General features: G+C 37.9%; 2 protein-coding genes and 1 pseudogene across 2 annotated transcripts; 1 reads left to right on the top strand and 2 right to left on the bottom strand.

The window, feature by feature from the left end:
* Positions 1–217: 217 nt before the first annotated feature.
* On the bottom strand, positions 218–1156 carry LOC130041985 (olfactory receptor 5M11-like). Its single transcript, XM_056134306.1, has one exon. The coding sequence runs from the start codon at positions 1154–1156 to the stop codon at positions 218–220; it is 939 nt and encodes a 312-aa protein (XP_055990281.1).
* Positions 1157–11443: 10287 nt separating this feature from the next.
* LOC130041978 (olfactory receptor 5M11-like) lies at positions 11444–12427 on the top strand. Its single transcript, XM_056134292.1, has one exon. It carries the CDS (start codon positions 11444–11446, stop codon positions 12425–12427), a length of 984 nt encoding a protein of 327 aa, XP_055990267.1.
* Positions 12428–16715: 4288 nt separating this feature from the next.
* On the bottom strand, positions 16716–17588 carry LOC130044087 (olfactory receptor 5M11-like; annotated as a pseudogene).
* Between the last annotated feature and the right edge of the window lie 473 nt (positions 17589–18061).

Raw genomic sequence — 18061 nt, 5'->3', positions numbered from 1 at the left:
AACAATCAGATAACTTAATGGTATTTCTACTGTTCTAGAGACTATTTGTTGAAAATTAAGACCCGAATTAACAAGCATAACTCATTTATTCTTAGATAAGAACTCTAATTGAGAACATTGATACATATTTATAATATATTTGAATACAAATAATCAAAATGCAAAGGAATTTGGGCCAAATCTGTGGATTATGGCTTATTGAGATTTTGAAGGACTGTCATCTTATTGACCACCTTTGTTTGAAGACATTCTTGAAAGCTTGCTTCACATCTTTGTTTCGAAGACTATAGATCAATGGATTAAGTAATGGGTTTACAAAGGAGAAGAAGACAGCTATTATTTTAGATTCCTCCACAGTCTTATCGGTGGGTGGCCTTACATACATACAGTACAGAGTCCCATAAAAGAGGGTGACAGCTACCATGTGGGAACCACAGGTGGAGAATGCCTTGCGTCTTCCCTCTGCTGATTTCATCCTGAGAATAGCAGCAATAATGAAGACGTAGGACACTAGGATGATGGTGAGGGAGCAACATAGGTTGAACCCAGATGAGACAAACATGGCATGTTCTTTGAGATAAGTATCAGAGCAAGAGAGCTTGATGAGAGGTGGGTCAGCACAGTAGAAGTGGTTGATGACATTGGATCTACAAAAGTCCAAGCGGAAAGTCAGAATGGTTTGGAACAGTCCATCGGAGAAGCCATAGACAAAAGGCAGCGTGGCCAGGCAGATGCAGACACCCCTGGACATTTTCACACTGTAGTGCAGAGGTTTGCAAATGGCAACATAGCGGTCATAGGCCATGGCTGCCAGCAAGTAACAATCAATAAGAAGAAGTGCAATAAAAATGCAACACTGTGTAAAGCATCCATAGAAAGTGATGGTCTTCCTCTCTGATAAGAAGTTAATCAGCATCTGAGGGGTTGCATTTGTGGTGTAGCATGCGTCTGCAAAGGCTAAACTAGTGAGAAAGAAGTACATGGGAGTGTGGAGGCGAGAGTCCAGTCGGATAAGCACTATTATGCCCAGGTTGGCTATGAGGGTGACAAGGTAAACAACCAGAAACAGCACAAAGAGGAGAGGCTGCAGCTCCCGGCGGTCTGTGAACCCTAGGAGAATGAATTCTGTCACTGTGCTGTGATTCGTGATGGTCATTTTCTTAGACTCTGTTCCTTAGGCTTTAAAACTATAGAAATAAAAGTGTCGTGGAGGTGTCAATCACATTGATTACTAGTGAAAGCATTTTTTCTATACCTCCCTGTGCCAAGCAAATGAATCGCTACTATATCAGCATTGGTACTTAGGTAAGTCTTTATTTCATTTTATTTTATAATGATGATGATGCTTGTAACTTATGGCCATTTTAATCAATAACTACATGGGAATCAATTTTGTATCTCTATAAATGTATCTATAATCAATATTCTTTCTATTCATAGGTACAACTCACTAGCTCCATCTATATATATAAATAATTCACATATCTCTCTCTTAATAACTAGTTTCCAAGCATCTAGTTTCCTTTAAGGACAAAACTTAAGGACTATCCTTTGTGGATCATTTTTCTCAACCCCTTTTCTTTAGGTTATTTTATTCCTTTTTTGATTTACATGTGCAGTGCATCCAGCAATCTTTATCTAATTCATCAATCTATGAAACACATCATGTACTAAAACTGTACTTATATATTCATTTTTCAAGGCATAGAAACTTCCAGTTCATTACACTATATTTATATAAACATATATTTATACTCCAAGTGTAGGCAGAAAGAAAATGTACCTCTTGCTCTCTTTCTGACTTGTCTAGATCTACAGTTTTCCTAACCTAAAATGGAACATTTCTCTAATAATTTATGTTTTGTAGAATCATGGTCTTTTTAAACAAAGTATACAAAGCAATCAATGGGGATTCCAGTTGAACAAACGAGTTCACAAAAAGATTGCTACAGAAAATATTATGACAAAGGGGATCTTCAAATTTGAAAAGAAACCCAAATATAAAAGTATAAACATTTGTATTATCTCACCACTGAGGAGAGGTACAGTGGCAATACCTTAGATATGGCAAATCAGAATTCTGCTCAGGAGACACCCCTTTCACTGTGAGAGGATTTCTGAACTTTTTTCCAACCTTTCCCCTCTTTAAATAAAATTTCTTCTAAAAAAATAATAGAGCTAATAAATAGTTTCCTGAAACCAAATTAAGAGTCATACAGTAAGTTAAGAATAAATGTGTACATGGCATCCTGTCCTGACTGCAAAATAAATGCTTCTCATTGTGGGGAACAACCCAATTTGGGGGCACAGAATGAATATGGGACCATGAAAATTTTGGCAATAAAATTTTGGCAACAGTGAAAATTTTCTGAGTGTACATTGACCAAGTACGAATTCCAATCAAATATACTATAAGTCCAAAGATTTTATGATAGTGGTCTCTAGGTTACTAACTTAGTTTCCAAAGCTATAAAGAGAGAAATGAGATTGCCATGAGAAACAAAATTCTAAATTTATTACAAATGCTTAAAAGTTGCTTATATAAATATGTAATTATGAAAAAGAGTTAAGATTTCTCATAACCACACTCCACCCCTTTGCTATCCTGTTAAACTCATGCCCCAGTATCACTGATGGAAGGTCCTGCCTTCTTTCAAAGCAAAATGTCAAATTTTGTAAGTCTGACTGGATTTCAAAGGCAGGAAAACAATAATTTTAAGGATAGAAGTCTCATGTAATCTTTAGGCCTTATATTGAGATTTTTCATTCATTATTTTCTTAAATAAAAGAAAGCAAAGACTTACTTTGGTAATGGGGTATGCCCATTGAATGAATGTCCACTGAAGGAAGGTTCTTGTTAGCTTTTCAAGCTGCAACATAAATGCAAACTTATATCATAATGTGATAGTAGTGATTGTGATTTAAATCTCATAAGAATTTAAAAGTAACAATAATAAGAGTCACATCAGGAATTTATCCTCCTGGGTTCAATTAGAAAAATCTCTGAGAAGACTAATCACGTTTCTTAATTAAAATAATTGAAAATTTCTTTATGAGAATAATTTTTTATTGTTTCAAATTTACCCTTTTCTCTAAAAGTTCTCTGGAAGACCTAGTATTTCTAATTCTGAGGCATAAATGAAAACTATCTTTCCTTCTTTGGGTCTTCTCTAGGAGGAAGAGGAAATGTGTTCATATACAAGTTGTTAGGAAAAAAAGGGTAAAAGACACATGAGAAAATGCTCTACATCATTAATCATCAGGGAGATGCAGATCAAAACAACAATGAGATATCATTTCACACCACAGAGACTGGCACATATCCAAAAGAACAAAAGCAGCCGGTGCTGGCGCAGATGTGGCGAGAAAGGGACCCTCCTTCACTGCTGGTGGGAATGCCGACTGGTTCAGCCCTTCTGGAAAACAGTATGGACGATTCTCAGAAAACTAGGAATTGAGCTCCCATTTGACCCAGCAATTCCACTCCTGGGAATATACCCCGGAGAGGCAAAAAAGTATAGTCGAAGCGACATCTGCAGTTTTCTCTTCATTGCAGCACTGTTTACAATTGCTAGAATCTGGAAAAAACCTGAGTGCCCAAGAACAGATGACTGCTTAAAGAAGCTTTGGTACATCTACACAATGGAATACTATGTAGCTGTTAGAAAAGATGAAGTCATGAAATTTATATACAAGTGGTACTACATGGAAAGTATCATGCTAAGTGAAATGAGTCAGAAAGAGAGGAATAGACATAGAAAGATTGCATTCATCTGGGGAACTTAAAGTAACAAAATAGGAAACTAACACCCAAGAATAGCCGAGGTAAGTACCAGGAGGATTACTCCATGGCTTTGAGGACAGCTGCACACGCTAGGGGTAAAGGCAGCTCAGATAGAGAAGGGAGCACCAAATAAAGGGTGTTGGGAGGTTCCTCTCAGGACGGGAAATGCGTGATGAGAGTAGACTATAGTCCGAACAATATTGCCACTCAATGTCTCTTTTGCAAACCACAGCACTCAAAAGGAAAGAGATAACAAAAGGGAATGCCCTGCCGCAGTGGTAGGGTGGGATGGGGGGAAGGGGGTGGGAGGGATACTGGGACTGGTGGTGGTGGAGAATGGGCACTGGTGGAGAGATGGGTATTCGATCATTGTATAACTGAAACCCAAGCACAAAAATTTATAAGTCTTCAACTGTACCTCATGGTGTTTCACTAAAAAAAAAAAAAAGAAAATTTAAGGAAAAAAATAAAATAAAATTTAAAAAAGGGTAAATTTAATTATATGCATATGGAGATTTTATCTTAATATAAATTCTAGAGTAAATGAGGAACAGACAGAGATTTTATTCTTGATCTAATTATTGTGTCATGGATCGGAAGCATCAGTGAAAGAAAAGAAGGAGTTCATGCTGCAAGTGGAGGATGATGACTCCTACTAACTCTGCAAATAGAGATTTTTGTAAATAGCCATTTCTAGAAACATTCTTACTTACAAACATATTATTATAGGTAATCAAAGTAGTAACTATCCTTTTCTAGTCCAGGAACATGAAGAATTTGCCTGTAACCTAAACGGTCTCAATCGACTTTATCAATTTACATGCCATACCAGGGTCTACTTGATAATCTTAGAGAAGAATATTTTGAGCATATTTGTTAAAACTAATGTACATTTACTGTAGAAATGGGAAAATAGATACAAAGAGGGGTTTAAACAAATTTCCCTGGTATATACAACTAATAAAATGTGATGATTTTATTTATATATATATATCATTCTGATATTTAGTGGATTCTTTATTAAAGAAATGTGAAAAGCTTAAATTAATGATTCTGGCTATGTTTGTTTTCATTCTTTTATTCATTCATGTAATCAATAAATGTTTGGGGAAACTTTTCATTTAGCATTATAACTGTTAACTTAAGAGACGATAAGCAAAAGTCATAAGGTGGTTTGGATCCTGAAAGAGTTTTGTTGATTGAGCTAAATTGGGGAGAAAGTGATGAAACACACATATGGACAGATTTATAATGAGAGTTGAGACTGTTAAGATGTCATGAGGATCTTACTGGAAAATGATCTAGTAACACTTGCACTCAAAGAACCAAAGAATATGTAGAAGTTGGTTAGATGGTTAGTCATGGCATATACATAGTTATGGCAAACAATGTATATTCTAGATCACATGTATTTAATGATCCTATCATATATGCGTGTATATATATATACACCTAGGTCGAGAGGTCAACATGACAAATGACCTGGCACCCAAGCTGCGCAGGAGGAAAAGAGTGGCTTGGAACGCCTTCAAGAACATCGAAGAAATAGCTAAGAGGACAAAGAACCTCCGGCTCCGGGCACATCTCTTTGATTCCACTGTTCTTCCTGCATTAACATATGCCTCAGAGACCTGGGCCCTACGCAAACAAGATGAGAACGCTATTCAGGTCTCCCAAAGAAGAATAGAAAGAGCTATGCTTGGAATATCACGTTTCACTCAAATGAGAGAAAGAATCCGGAGTTCTGACATCCGTCGATGCTCAAGAATCAGGGACGCTGTCTCATTTGCCAAGGTGTCGAAAATCAGATGGGCTGGTCACCTAATGAGATTTAAAGACGACCTCTGGACTAGAGCTGTTACCGACTGGATTCCACGGGATGTCAAAAGACCGCGTGGCCGCCCACCTTCCAGATGGTCAGACTTCTTCATCAAGATCATGAACGATAGGTTTGAGGCCCTTCATGTTCCCGGAGCGAACAGATGCCATTGGGCTACACTAGCACGCGACAGGGACAAATGGAGATGTTCCTGGCGCCCGCTCGAGCAAATCGACGACTAACGGGAAGTTAAGTGATTAAGTGATTAAGTGATATATATACACACACATATATAAAATATCAGGGTGTAATTATTTATCATATGAACCTGTGAACTTGACTCTCTTTTAGAAAATGATTTTAGATTTAGAAGAACCAATAAAATAAACATTTGGTTGATGTTTTTCTTTTTCTGTAAATGCCCACTGCTCAATATTTGAAAGCTTTACCATCCTTTATGACTTATCAAGCCTCCCAGTACTGAAAAGAGAAATTCAATCTCATCAATTATCCCTTGCTGCTCTCTAGTCTTTCACTGGAACCTTACTCTAATCTAGTGGAGGAAATCCTGATCATCTTTCCTGCTGATGTAGCTTCACTTTGTCATAATGGACCCTAACTCTTGAGTTTACCTAGTGTATTCACCCAGGAGTTCCCAAGGAAGTTTTCTGCAGGGTGCTTAGCTTCACTAGTAGAAACATTGCAGAATCAAGTTTGACCTTTATAATATATGAAATTAAGGACATACTATCACTTGTATCACGTCATCCCATTGCTCATTGATTTGCTCGAGCGGGCTCCAGTAATGTCTCCATTCATCCCTGACGCGTGCTAGCGTAGCCCAATTGTGTTTGCTCACTCCAGAAACACAAAGAGCCTCAAACCGATTGTTCAGTGTCTTGAAGAAGAAATCTGACCATCTCGTAGGTGGGCGGCCATGCATTCTTTGACAAACCCTGGAATCCTGTCGGTAACAGCTCTAGTCTAGCGGTTGTCTCCAAATCGCATTACTTGTCCAGCCCATCTGATTTTCAACACCTTGGCAAACAAGGCAGGATCCCTGATACTTGATCTTTAACTGAGGTTGGAGCTCTAGATTCCTTCTCTCACTTGAGTGAAAAGTGATACTCCAAGCATAGCTCTTTTGATTCCTCTTTGGGAGATCCCAATAGCTTTCTTATCCTGTTTTCACAGGTCCCAGGTCTCTGAGGTCCTTAGTGCAGGAAGAATGGTGTGGTTGAAAAGGACATACTATACATTTGCAAATTCTGTTCTTACACCATGAAAACTAAAAAGGCAAACCAAAACAAAACTGGAAACACTAACTCAACTCTCCTGAGAACTGTTTGAATTTAAATGATACACAGCAAAGTGTACAATAAGTAGATATCTGTGTCAGTCACATTTTCTAAGGCCTTAATACTTATTGTATTTTTTTCATCTTATTTATATTTATACTGAAAGAAAGCAATACAGTGTTTTCCTTCTCTGTCATAATCACAAGGCAGCATCCCTGGTACTCGATTGTAATGTCAAGCGTTGGTAGTAGATGGAGTTCAGAAGAGAAAGATAGGCTTAATTATATGGAAAATATATAATTTTGTATGCACAATCGCAGTTTTATTGACCTGGTTGCACAGTATTAAGGTATTATGCAGATACTTAAAAATAATGTAATTAATCCAAAGATCAACTGCTATTTTGTACATATTCAAAATTATAACATTTTTTTGTATACTGAGCCTTACCAATAAGAATTCTTTAATTAACTTCATAACCTGACTTTTCAATTAGATCTAGAGTCTGAAAACTGATTCCCTGAAACTCGCATTTTAATCAATGAGAAGAAATTATTTTAAGTTAGTATTTAAACGAGTTCAACAAATGGGCATATTATAAATCACTAGTTAGTAAACCTCTATTGCCTGTCTGTGTTAAAGAAACAAACAACAAAAGAGGGGCAGTGAAAACCATCATGAATGATTTAAAAAAAATAAAGAATAGTACTTCATCTGAAGTAATAATAAATAATAAACAGAGTTATGGCTAAAATCTTTTAATGACATCAAAAGAATACCTTGCTAATTGCCCTAAAACTATGCATAAAAAATTGGCATACTTTAATTTTCACAATGATTAAAAAGGTGTTTTAGGGCTTGTCCTATTGATTACCCCAAGTAAATTGGGAGTGCTCCAATTAGCATGTGAATATTATAAACACCACCAAGGGGAGTCCTGATGATGTCCCATAGGTGATTTCTGGATGAATTCTTCAGGGGAAATTGTCCCTTAGTTAGGCTTGCAGGGTATAAATCTTCCTAGTTTGGAGACCTACAGGGAAGCTAAGAAATCACTGTCCCTCCACAGGTGAGTGTAGATGTTTTGAAAATAGAGGCAAATACAGAAATGGTCTTTGATGTCATTTCTTCCTCTGCTAAGCACAAAATGGAATTTTAAAAAATCGTAAGAACATTAAACTATAAGGAAGGGGAAAAAGGCAAAAAATGATTTTGTTCAAATGTGGAATAAAAATTTTTAAAAAACAAACTAAAACAATATTACTAACTATTTTGTATAATATAGAAATGTGGTTAAAATTGCAGGGGCTATCAAAAATAAAACTGGTAGGGGATTAAAAAAAGGGTTAAGGGGAATTATAGGTGGTGAGATAGAGCGATAGCTCAGTGGGTAGGGTTTTTGCCTTGCACACAGCCGACCTGATAGACCCAGTTCAATTCCTGCGCCCCTCTCAGAGAGCCCAGCAAGCTACCGAGACTATTTTGCCCACATGGCAAAGCCTGGAAAGCTACCCATGACATATTGGATATGCCAAACACAGTAACAAGTGTCACAGTGGAGACGTTACTGGGCCCGCTTGAGCAAATCGATGAACAATGGGAGGACAGTGACAGTGATAGTATGTCTTATAAAGATAAAAGCTAAATCAGTAGAAAGTTTTTTTTAAAATCTCACTTAGAAAAAAACAGGAACAAACAGATCCCTGTATTTTCTGATAAAGACTGTGTGTGATGTACAATATACTAACAAGTTGGCCAGGTTTGTTTTTTGGCCAGGTTTTAAAACCATTTTTGACATTATTTGTAGACCATTTCACAGCTATATAGGTTTAGGCTTATATGGGAGGATTAGAAATTCCTAGAATACAAAAAATGCATAATTTCCATTATACATATAATATATAATTTCCATTTTGACATGCTTTTCTCCTCAAGAACTATAACTTTAGAAATTGGCAGAGATAATATAGTACGACACATTAATACTTTTAAAGATTTCATAGAGCTAGTAGGACAAAGCTTAAAAGAGATTTTGACCAATATTTATAAGGTTCAGTTAAAAAGAAAATAATAAATATAAATATCTTTAATTCCTTATTTGAAAGTTCTTTTTCAGAGACTTCAAAATCAGATGTGTGTGCAATAAATAATGGTGGTTAGTAGTCTGTAACATGTTCAAACTGGTTTATGAGACATAAAGAGGAACAGGCAAAGATGAAGACAAGAGGGATGTAAGAGAAGGAGGAGGAGGAGATGAAGGAGAAAGAGGGGTAGAAGGAGGAGAAGAAAAAGGAGAAGGAAAAGAAGGAGGAAAGGAAAAGAGGAAGAAGAAGAAGAAGAAGAAGAGGAAGAGGAAGAGGAAGAGGAAGAGGAAGAGGAAGAAGAAGAGAAAGAGGAGGAGGAGGAGGAGGAGGAAGAAGAAGAAGAAGAAGAAGAAGAAGAAGAAGAAGAACAACAACAACAACAACAACAACAACGAGGAGGAGGAGGAGGAGGAGGAGGAGGAGGAGAAAGAGGAGGAAGAAAAGGAGGAAAAATAGAACAAGAGGAGGAAGGGAAAGAAAGAAGATGAAGAGGAGGATAACAAGGAGATAGAAATAGACATAGAACTTATTGGATATTAAGCTTTGGGTACTTAACTTGAGAGTTCACGTGATAATTCAACTTGAGTTAAGTATCAAAGGGTACAAAAAACCTAATAATAAAATAATAAGTCAGGTAACAGAATACAACACATAGCGACAATAGTGGATAACACAGTTATTTATTTAAAATTTACAAATTGAATATGCCTTAAAATTTCTTATCAAAGAAAATAATGATACATGTTAAAAATTTTATCTGGATTCATGGCACTGATTTCATTTAAAAAGTCACTGTCACTGTCACTGTCCTCCCATTGTTCATCGATTTGCCCAAGCAGGCCCGGTAACATTGTGAGACTTGTTACTGTGTTTGGCATATCGAATATGTCACAGGTAGCTTGCCAGGCTTTGCCATGTGGGCGAGATTGCCGCACTCTCCCAGTAGCTTGCCATACTCTCCCAGAGGGGAGAAGGAATCGAACTCGGATGGACCGTGTGGCTGCATCCAAGGCAAAAGCCCTACCTGCTGTACTAAGGAGAGATAGCATTTGAAACGTATATGATATTAAAATTTTATAGATATGAAAATATAGAACTTATACACATATGTTAGTGAAATTTTATATGAATTGAAATGTGCAACAAAAAGTGTACTATTTTGTTGAAAGTGAAGACACTTGATTGTGCTTATGTCACTTCTCAAAACTGATGGGATTTTACTGACCTTTCAAGTAGAGCACTCCAGTGTTCTCACTAACATGGGTCTCACTACAGGGCATGAGCTTTTTGCTTCTTCCACCTATAGTGTATTTCAATCTTATTCCCATGCACAATGAAAACTGTTTTCAATCATTACATGCAATTTGTAATAAGTCATGAATTTGCTTATTGTCTTCCTATGGAACACCCTAATTTCTCCTACTCTTCACTCAATTTCATTTGAAATGAAAAAGAAGCATGAAATGAAGAAGGTCTCTAAACAATTTAGAATGTATCCACATGCCAGATGTTCATGGTGTTTTGGATAAGACCATACCATGCACAACTGAAAAGTTTTTAGATATCATTCTGTGATATTTTTAACACTCTGACACTTCAGTGAAAATGTTAAGTATAACTTCCCCTGTTCTTACTTTTACTAATCTTAAAATAGAAAATAAATCTATTTCCACAGCTGGAACTCTGTGTATTCCAGCTTCAAACTCCAGACTGCATGCAATAGATAATAGAATGTTGATATTCTTTTGATTAGAACATTTTCTTTCTTCTTTATGTGTGTGCACACATGTACTCTAGAACTACATTCTTTTTCAAGTAGCCTTTGTTATTATGATAGAATCATAGGACAAAATCGCCATTTCTCATAATCGCTTGTTAATTAATTTTATTAATTTAAATCAGATAGTGCCATTCACATTGTGTGAATACCTGAGGATCATTATATGCCATAACATAAATACCGATTTGGCTGGAGCGATAGCACAACAGGTAGGACGTTTGCCTTGCATGCAGCCAACATGGCCGACCTGAGTTCGATTCCTCTGCCCCTCTTGGAGAGCCCAGCAAGCTACCGAGAGTATCTCGCCCACATGGCAAAGCCTGGCAAGCTACCCGTGATATATTCAATATGCCAAACACAGTAACAAGTCTCACAATGGAGACGTTACTGGGCCCGCTCAAGCAAATACCAATTTAAATAAGGTAACTCATGTTCTAACTGTGATAGCTGAATCAAGTTGGGCATTGCAAAGCAAACAGCAAGTGTGCCACAGGGAATTCAAAAATTCCTTTTTCAATTCTATTAACACTTTTACCAACAGCAGCTTGAGTAACTGATAAATATAACTTCTCTTTATAAAATCAGTTTATTTAATGCCTTTAAACAGTCAACTCATGACTTGCATCTAATTTATTTCTCTTTTTTACAAGACTACTTATTCTTTTCCTACTAGAGAATATGACGTTCAAACCAATTCCTCAGCGCAATGGCACAGAGGTAACTGAGTTTATTCTCCTGGGACTCACCAGCCAACCAGAAATGCAGCCCCTTCTTTTTGTGATATTTCTCATGATTTACCTCATCACCCTGACAGGGAACTTTGGAATGATATCCTTAATCAGAATTACACCTCGGCTGCAAACTCCCATGTACTTCTTCCTCACTCATTTAGCATGTGTGGATATTTTCTATACCACAAATATCTCTCCCCAGATGCTTATCAACATCTTATCTGAGAAGAAAACCATTTCCTACATCGGATGTCTGACCCAGTGTTTTGTTTTTGTGACTCTGCTCCTCACTGAGTATTACATGCTGGGCGCCATGGCCTATGACAGGTACATGGCAATCTGCAATCCCCTGCATTACAACATCAGAATGTCCAAGCCCCTTTGCATCTGCCTGGTCACATTCCCCTATATCTGGGGCTCTATGGTGGGTATGATGCAGTTGATACTGACCTCTCGCTTGTCCTTTTGTGGACCCAACACCATCAACCATTTCTACTGTACTGACCCACCGCTCCTAATGCTTACCTGTTCTGACACTTACATAAAGCAAACTACCCTCTTTGTGTCCGCAGGGATTAACCTCACAGGTTCCCTGCTCATCATCCTAATCTCCTATGTCTTTATTTTTATCACCATCATGAAGATCCAATCCACTGAAGGGCGTCTGAAAGCCTTCTCCACCTGTGGCTCCCATCTGACTGCTGTCACAATATTCTATGGGTCCCTCTTCTGTATGTATCTGAGACCAGCCAATCAGAAGTCCGTTGAGCAAGGGAAAATCATATCCGTATTCTTTATTTTTGTGAGTCCCTTCCTGAATCCCTTTATCTATAGCTTGAGGAACAAGGATGTGAAACAAGCCTTAAAACAAGTATTTCTGAGAAAGTTTAGTACAAAGGACAAAGGTTCTATTACAACAATTTTTAAATGAAAATTTCCACTTTATGTCCCCCAAGTAATTCAAGGCTTTGCTAGTGGCTTTTGCTGGTGTACATTTTTTCAATGAGCAATCATGAATGATGATTCTGTAAATCATCGTATCACTGTCATCTCGTTTTTCATCAATTTACTCAAGTGGGGGCAGTAAGATCTACATTTGTCCCAACCCTGAGATTTTAGTGGCCCTTCCTTACTCGTCTTTCCTAACGGCACCGTATTGGAGGCCCTTTCAGAATAAGGGAAATGAAACCTGTTATTGTTAATATTTTTGGCATATCAAATATGCCACGAGTAGCTTGCCCGGCTCTGCCATGGGGGCCGGATACTCTCAGTAGCTTGCTGGGCTCTCTGAGAGGCATATATATTTCCCTCTCTGATTTGTTGCCTACTGTCTGAACTGCATCAAATATGGTGTGGTAATTATGGAAAATGGGTAGGGAGTACCTGATGATACTAGGATCAGTAGGAGACAATAAAGGGGGCAGTTGTTTAGAAATTGATTGGAAATTTATGAATAAAAAGGTGTGATCCCTTGATTTGCCTTCAGAGCCAAGTCATCAACATGCAGTGTCACTGAAGTAACTTATCTGCAAAGTGAAATGCTCTACAACACATTTTTGAGAAATCAAATCCTTTATTTTTATATGATTATATTGTCTAACTTTCTTTAAATTAAAGTTAATTTTAATGTTAATAAAGAAAAACCAAGAACCAAAAAATCTGATTTAGAGGGGCTTTATTTCCTCTCTATATGTTTGAATATTCTTATCTTAATGCCTATTCATGTGTTTTATATCATGCTTTAAAAGAACCTTTAATATATTACTGTTTTAGAACTCCATGATTTGTTCAGTTTCATCAAATCACAACATGTTACTTTGTTTATAAATTCCTACTTCTGATTTAAAAGTTACATTTCTTACCGAAGAGTTTTATATCCTTTTGTCTCAACACACTATTAACAATGTTGATATGCAATTTTGCATATTATCTTTTCATTTATTGACTATCTACTAATAATACTAACAACAGATGCTTAGTTGACTACCAAAATTTGTTGATATTCTAAATATAACCAATAGCTTAAGAATAATCCTGATTGCTTCATATTCATTAAAGTTGCTTCTTATTTAATACAAAATGAAATAATATCTAGAGAACATATTTAGTATATCAGGTCAGTTCTTTATAATGATAAAATAAATTTTGAAATTTATTTTTAAGGACACAAAAATAAATCATCTATTATATCTCTTATGTTTAATATAAATGTTTAATATAAATAAATTTATTTTGCAAATCAGAGTAATAAGTGGTTAATAGGGCTGAAAGTTTGGGGAAAAATAGTGGAGGCCTATAGATGTTGGTACAGACACTAGACCAAATCAGGAGATTATCAGGAGATCTAGGCCTGATGGCTCAGAGATATGCCAGCCATGGATAAGCTGGTAGATACCATCCCCGTGGGTCCCATAATGAGGGTCATATTTCAAAGTTTATTAGGAAAGACAAAACTAAGTGGAGGCTGATGGAGAATGCCTAATTTCACTAAGGAGCAGGTAGAGAAGGGAGGCCAGGTAATCTTTTATTTTCTTTTTTTTTTCTTTTTATTAGTGAGACATCATGAGGTACAGTTATAGAGTTACAAATTTTTGTGCTTGAGTTTCAGTTATACAATGATCAAATACCCATCCTTCCACCAGTGCCCATTTCCCACCACCACGGGTCCCAGTATCCCTCCCACCCCCCCATCCCCTCCATCCCACCTTGCCTCTATGGCAGGGCATTCCCTTTTGTTCTCTCTTTCTTATTGGGTGTTGTGGTTTGCAAAAGAGGCAATGGGTGACAATCATTTTTGGTCTATAGTCTACTTTCAGTATGCTTCTCCCATCCTGGAAGGATCCTCCCAACACCCTTTATTTGGTTCTCCCTTCTCTATCTGAGCTCCCTTTTCCCCTAGCATGTGTGGCTGGCCTTCTAGCCATCGAGTAAAATTCCTGGTATTAATCTTGGCCATTCTTCGGTGTTAGTCTCCTATTTTGTTACTTTATGTTACTTTATATTCTTTTGACTAAGAAGATTCTGTAGCATTGTCCTCGATGCTCTAAGGCAGAGGCCAGGTTGAAGTATTCCTGACACTCATGGATATCTATTTCCCACGTCTCAGGCCATCGGCTACCTGCAAATCAAGGCCAATTAATATATGTTTTACTAAGAAATTTCAAGTTCCCTCGACGCTCGGGTTTCCAGAGAAGTCAGAAGCCTGAGCACTCCCTACACACCTAGCGACCTCTAGTGGTCGTGCCAGGGAGAACTTCAGCAGAGGTCTCCCACCAAGTACTCATTTGCAACAAAGCAAATGATTTCTGGAAAGCTAACCTATATTTACCTATAGGTTTCAGTGTGGACTCTTATCCTTGAAAGTTCTAAGGGAATAACTTGTAAACGTTCTAATCAACAGTTAAACAAAAAAATGAACTATATAGGATAATATCAATGTAAACTGACATTATTTTAATTATTTCATGTATATGCAACATTATGTTCTTTATGTCAAAAGTTCAAATGTTACTTGAAAATTATTATTTAACATAATTGTATGGTAAAGCAGCTGTTTTTTTCAAATTAATGTCATAAGACTTGAGTTCTAGAACAATTAAATTTCAAAAGTATAACGCTAATAGAAATCTTAAATTCTAACTATGTGGTAATTAGACCTCCTCTTTTAAATTTTCAATGAATAAAATTAAAATTCACTGGGAAAATTAAAATATAACATGCTGAATGATAAAGTATATAAAAATTATTTTTTTTTGTGAAAGCAATCCCGTGGAGAATTTTCACACATACACAAGAAAGAAATCAATACTCAGGTGATTCTTCAAATTTTTATTTAACAAAAAAAAGAGCATAACGATAGCCCCAAGAAAATCTGTAGCACTGATGCTTTCTTAAAACTGATTTTCAGGTATCCATACTCACAGGCCAAAGGGAGCATAGATGGGTAGAGCCAAGAACCTCAGATACTGAGTTAGCTCTCACAAATATGAAAATAGAATGATTATTTCGTCCTCTAATTAATTTTCACCATACACCACATACTACGCCGCTCGACCGCTTATCAGGACATCTTTTTATGACATCTTATTATCTCATTCCTACTTTGGACAAACTTGCAGGCTATCGAATATAGCCTGCCCACAGGGCAGAGTCTGGCAAACTCCCCGTGGCGTACCCAATATGCCAAATACCAGTAACAATGATGGGTCTCATTCTCCTAAAGAGCCTTGAATATAATCTCAGGGCTAGGATGAAAGAGACGTTACTGGGGCCTGCTTGAGGCAATCGAAGAATAACAGGATGATAAAATAAAAAAAATGATAAATACTCCTAAGATCACAAGGAAAAGCATGGCCTTTTTAGCTGAAGTACTTGAGACTTACTCATAGTGAATATCAAATTATAAACAAACAAACACGCCAAAATACCCATGGCTTTTGAGCCAGATGTAGGGAGTTGAAAATTGAAAGCATTGCTAAATTTTACGATAACACTGTTTTGTCCTTTCAGCATAAGCCTCAGGTTGTTTAGGTTTATTGGGTTGATCCCATCACAATGCTCCCATTCCTCTGTGTTTATTTGTAACTTCTTCCTTTGTGCTCTGTTTACTTGTAAATATTGTTTTTCTCTTCTCCTTAAGTCCTTTGAGTAGTTTTTTTCATAGCAGTGTCCTTTTTGTATGGACAAAAGAACACAGTAAATGCTATGCTTTTGTAAAGGAGGAGTTTATTGACTCTCAGTGACATTTTCCTCCTGAGCATCTGAGAGAGGAGAGAGCTCAGGACAGCATGATGGAGTGCAGAGAGACTAGCAAGGGGAACAGAGTGAAAAGAATGTAGAAGAATACAGGAGCTGGCACGTGGAGAGGGAGAGCCCAGGCTGCGAGATGGGGCACGGATAGATGAGCAAGAGAGACAGGAAGAGACGGGAATGAGGGGCAGTGTGAGACTAAAATGGGATTTTCAGAGAGACTGGGCTGGTGCATGGGGGAGTGGAATAAAAGGCATCTGATCAACCAACCAGCTTGCCCCTCGTTTTGTCTACCATCCTCCCCATGACCCAGGCAACTCAGGCTGGATGAGCTGTCTGGGGTCCCCAGAACCTAGGCAGCTAGGGGAAGAGCCATCGGGGCCTTCCCCTGGCCGCTCCCAGAGTTTTATACACTAAGTGATCAGCTTCTGTCTGTTGACATTCTTCAAAGTTAGCTTCACATCTTTGTTTCAAAGACTAAAGATCAATGGATTAAGTACTGGGCTTACAAAGGTGTAAAAGACAGCTATTATTTTGGATTCCTCCACAGTCTTATTGGTGGGTGGTCTTATATACATGCAGGAGAAGGTCCCAAAAAAGAGGGTGACAGCTATGATGTGGGAACCACAGGTGAAGAATGTCTCGCGTCTTCCTTTCATCCTGAGAATAGATGCAATAATGAAGACATAGGACACTAGGATGATGGTGAGGTAACAGTAGAGGTTGCAGCCTGCTGAGATAAGCATGGAGTGTTCTTTGAGATAAGTATCAGAGCAAGAGAGCTTGGTGAGAGGTGGGTCAGCACAGTAGAAGTGGTTGATGACATTGGAACGTTGGATCAACAGAAGTCCACGTGGAAAGTCAGGATGGTTTGGTCCATCGGAGAAGCCATAGAGAAAAGGCAACGTGGCCAGGCAGATGCAGACATCCCTGGACATTGTCGCACTGTAGTCCAGAGGGTTGCAAACGGCGACTTAGCTGTCATAGGCCATGGCCACCAGCGAGTAACAATTAATAAGAAGAAGTGCAATAAAAACACAGCACTGTGTAAATCATCCATAGAAGGTGATGGTCTTCCTCTCTGATAAGAAGTTAATCAGCATCTGAGGGGTTGCATTTGTGGTGTAGCATGCGTCTGCAAAGGCTAAACTAGTAAGAAAGAAGTACATGGGAGTGTGGAGGCGAGAGTCCAGTCTGATGAGCACAATCATGCCCAGGTTGCCTATGAGGGTGACAAGGTAAACAACCAGGAACAGCACAAAGAGGAGAGGCTGCAGCTCCCGGCGGTCTGTGAACCCCAGGAGAATGAATTCTGTCACTGTGCTGTGATTCATGATGGTCATTTTCTTAGACTGTTCCTTAGGCTTTAAAAATATAGAAATAAAAGTGTAGTGAAGGTATCGATCACATTGATTACTAGTGAAAGCATTTTTCTATACCTCCCTGTGCCATGCAAATGAATCGCTACCATATCGACATTGTGCCTAAGGAAGCATTTATTTCATTTACCTTTGTTATGGAGTTTACTTCCTCCAGCTGCGCAGGAGGAAGAGAGCGGCTTGGAACGCCTTCAAGAACGTCAAAGAAATAGCTAAGAGGATGAAGAACCTCCGGCTCCGGGCACATCTCTTTGATTCCACTGTTCTTCCTACATTAACATATGCCTCAGAGACCTGGGCCCTAAGCAAACAAGATGAGAACGCTATTCAGGTCTCCCAAAGAAGAATAGAAAGAGCTATGCTTGGAATATCACGTTTCACTCAAATGAGAGAAAGAATCCGGAGTTCTGACATCCCGTCGACGATCAAGAATCAGG

The sequence above is a fragment of the Sorex fumeus genome, unplaced genomic scaffold, assembly GCF_029834395.1.
Source record: "Sorex fumeus unplaced genomic scaffold, SorFum_2.1 ptg000007l, whole genome shotgun sequence".
NCBI classification, from domain to species: domain Eukaryota; kingdom Metazoa; phylum Chordata; class Mammalia; order Eulipotyphla; family Soricidae; genus Sorex; species Sorex fumeus.
The sequence above is the reverse complement of the archived record's forward strand: the minus strand, read 5'-3'. Positions and strand labels throughout refer to the sequence as shown.

Coding starts and splice junctions, on each gene's coding strand:
- LOC130041985 (XM_056134306.1), bottom strand. CDS start 1,156: ATGACCATCACGAATCACAGCACAGTGACAGAATTCATTCTCCTAGGG.
- LOC130041978 (XM_056134292.1), top strand. CDS start 11,444: ATGACGTTCAAACCAATTCCTCAGCGCAATGGCACAGAGGTAACTGAG.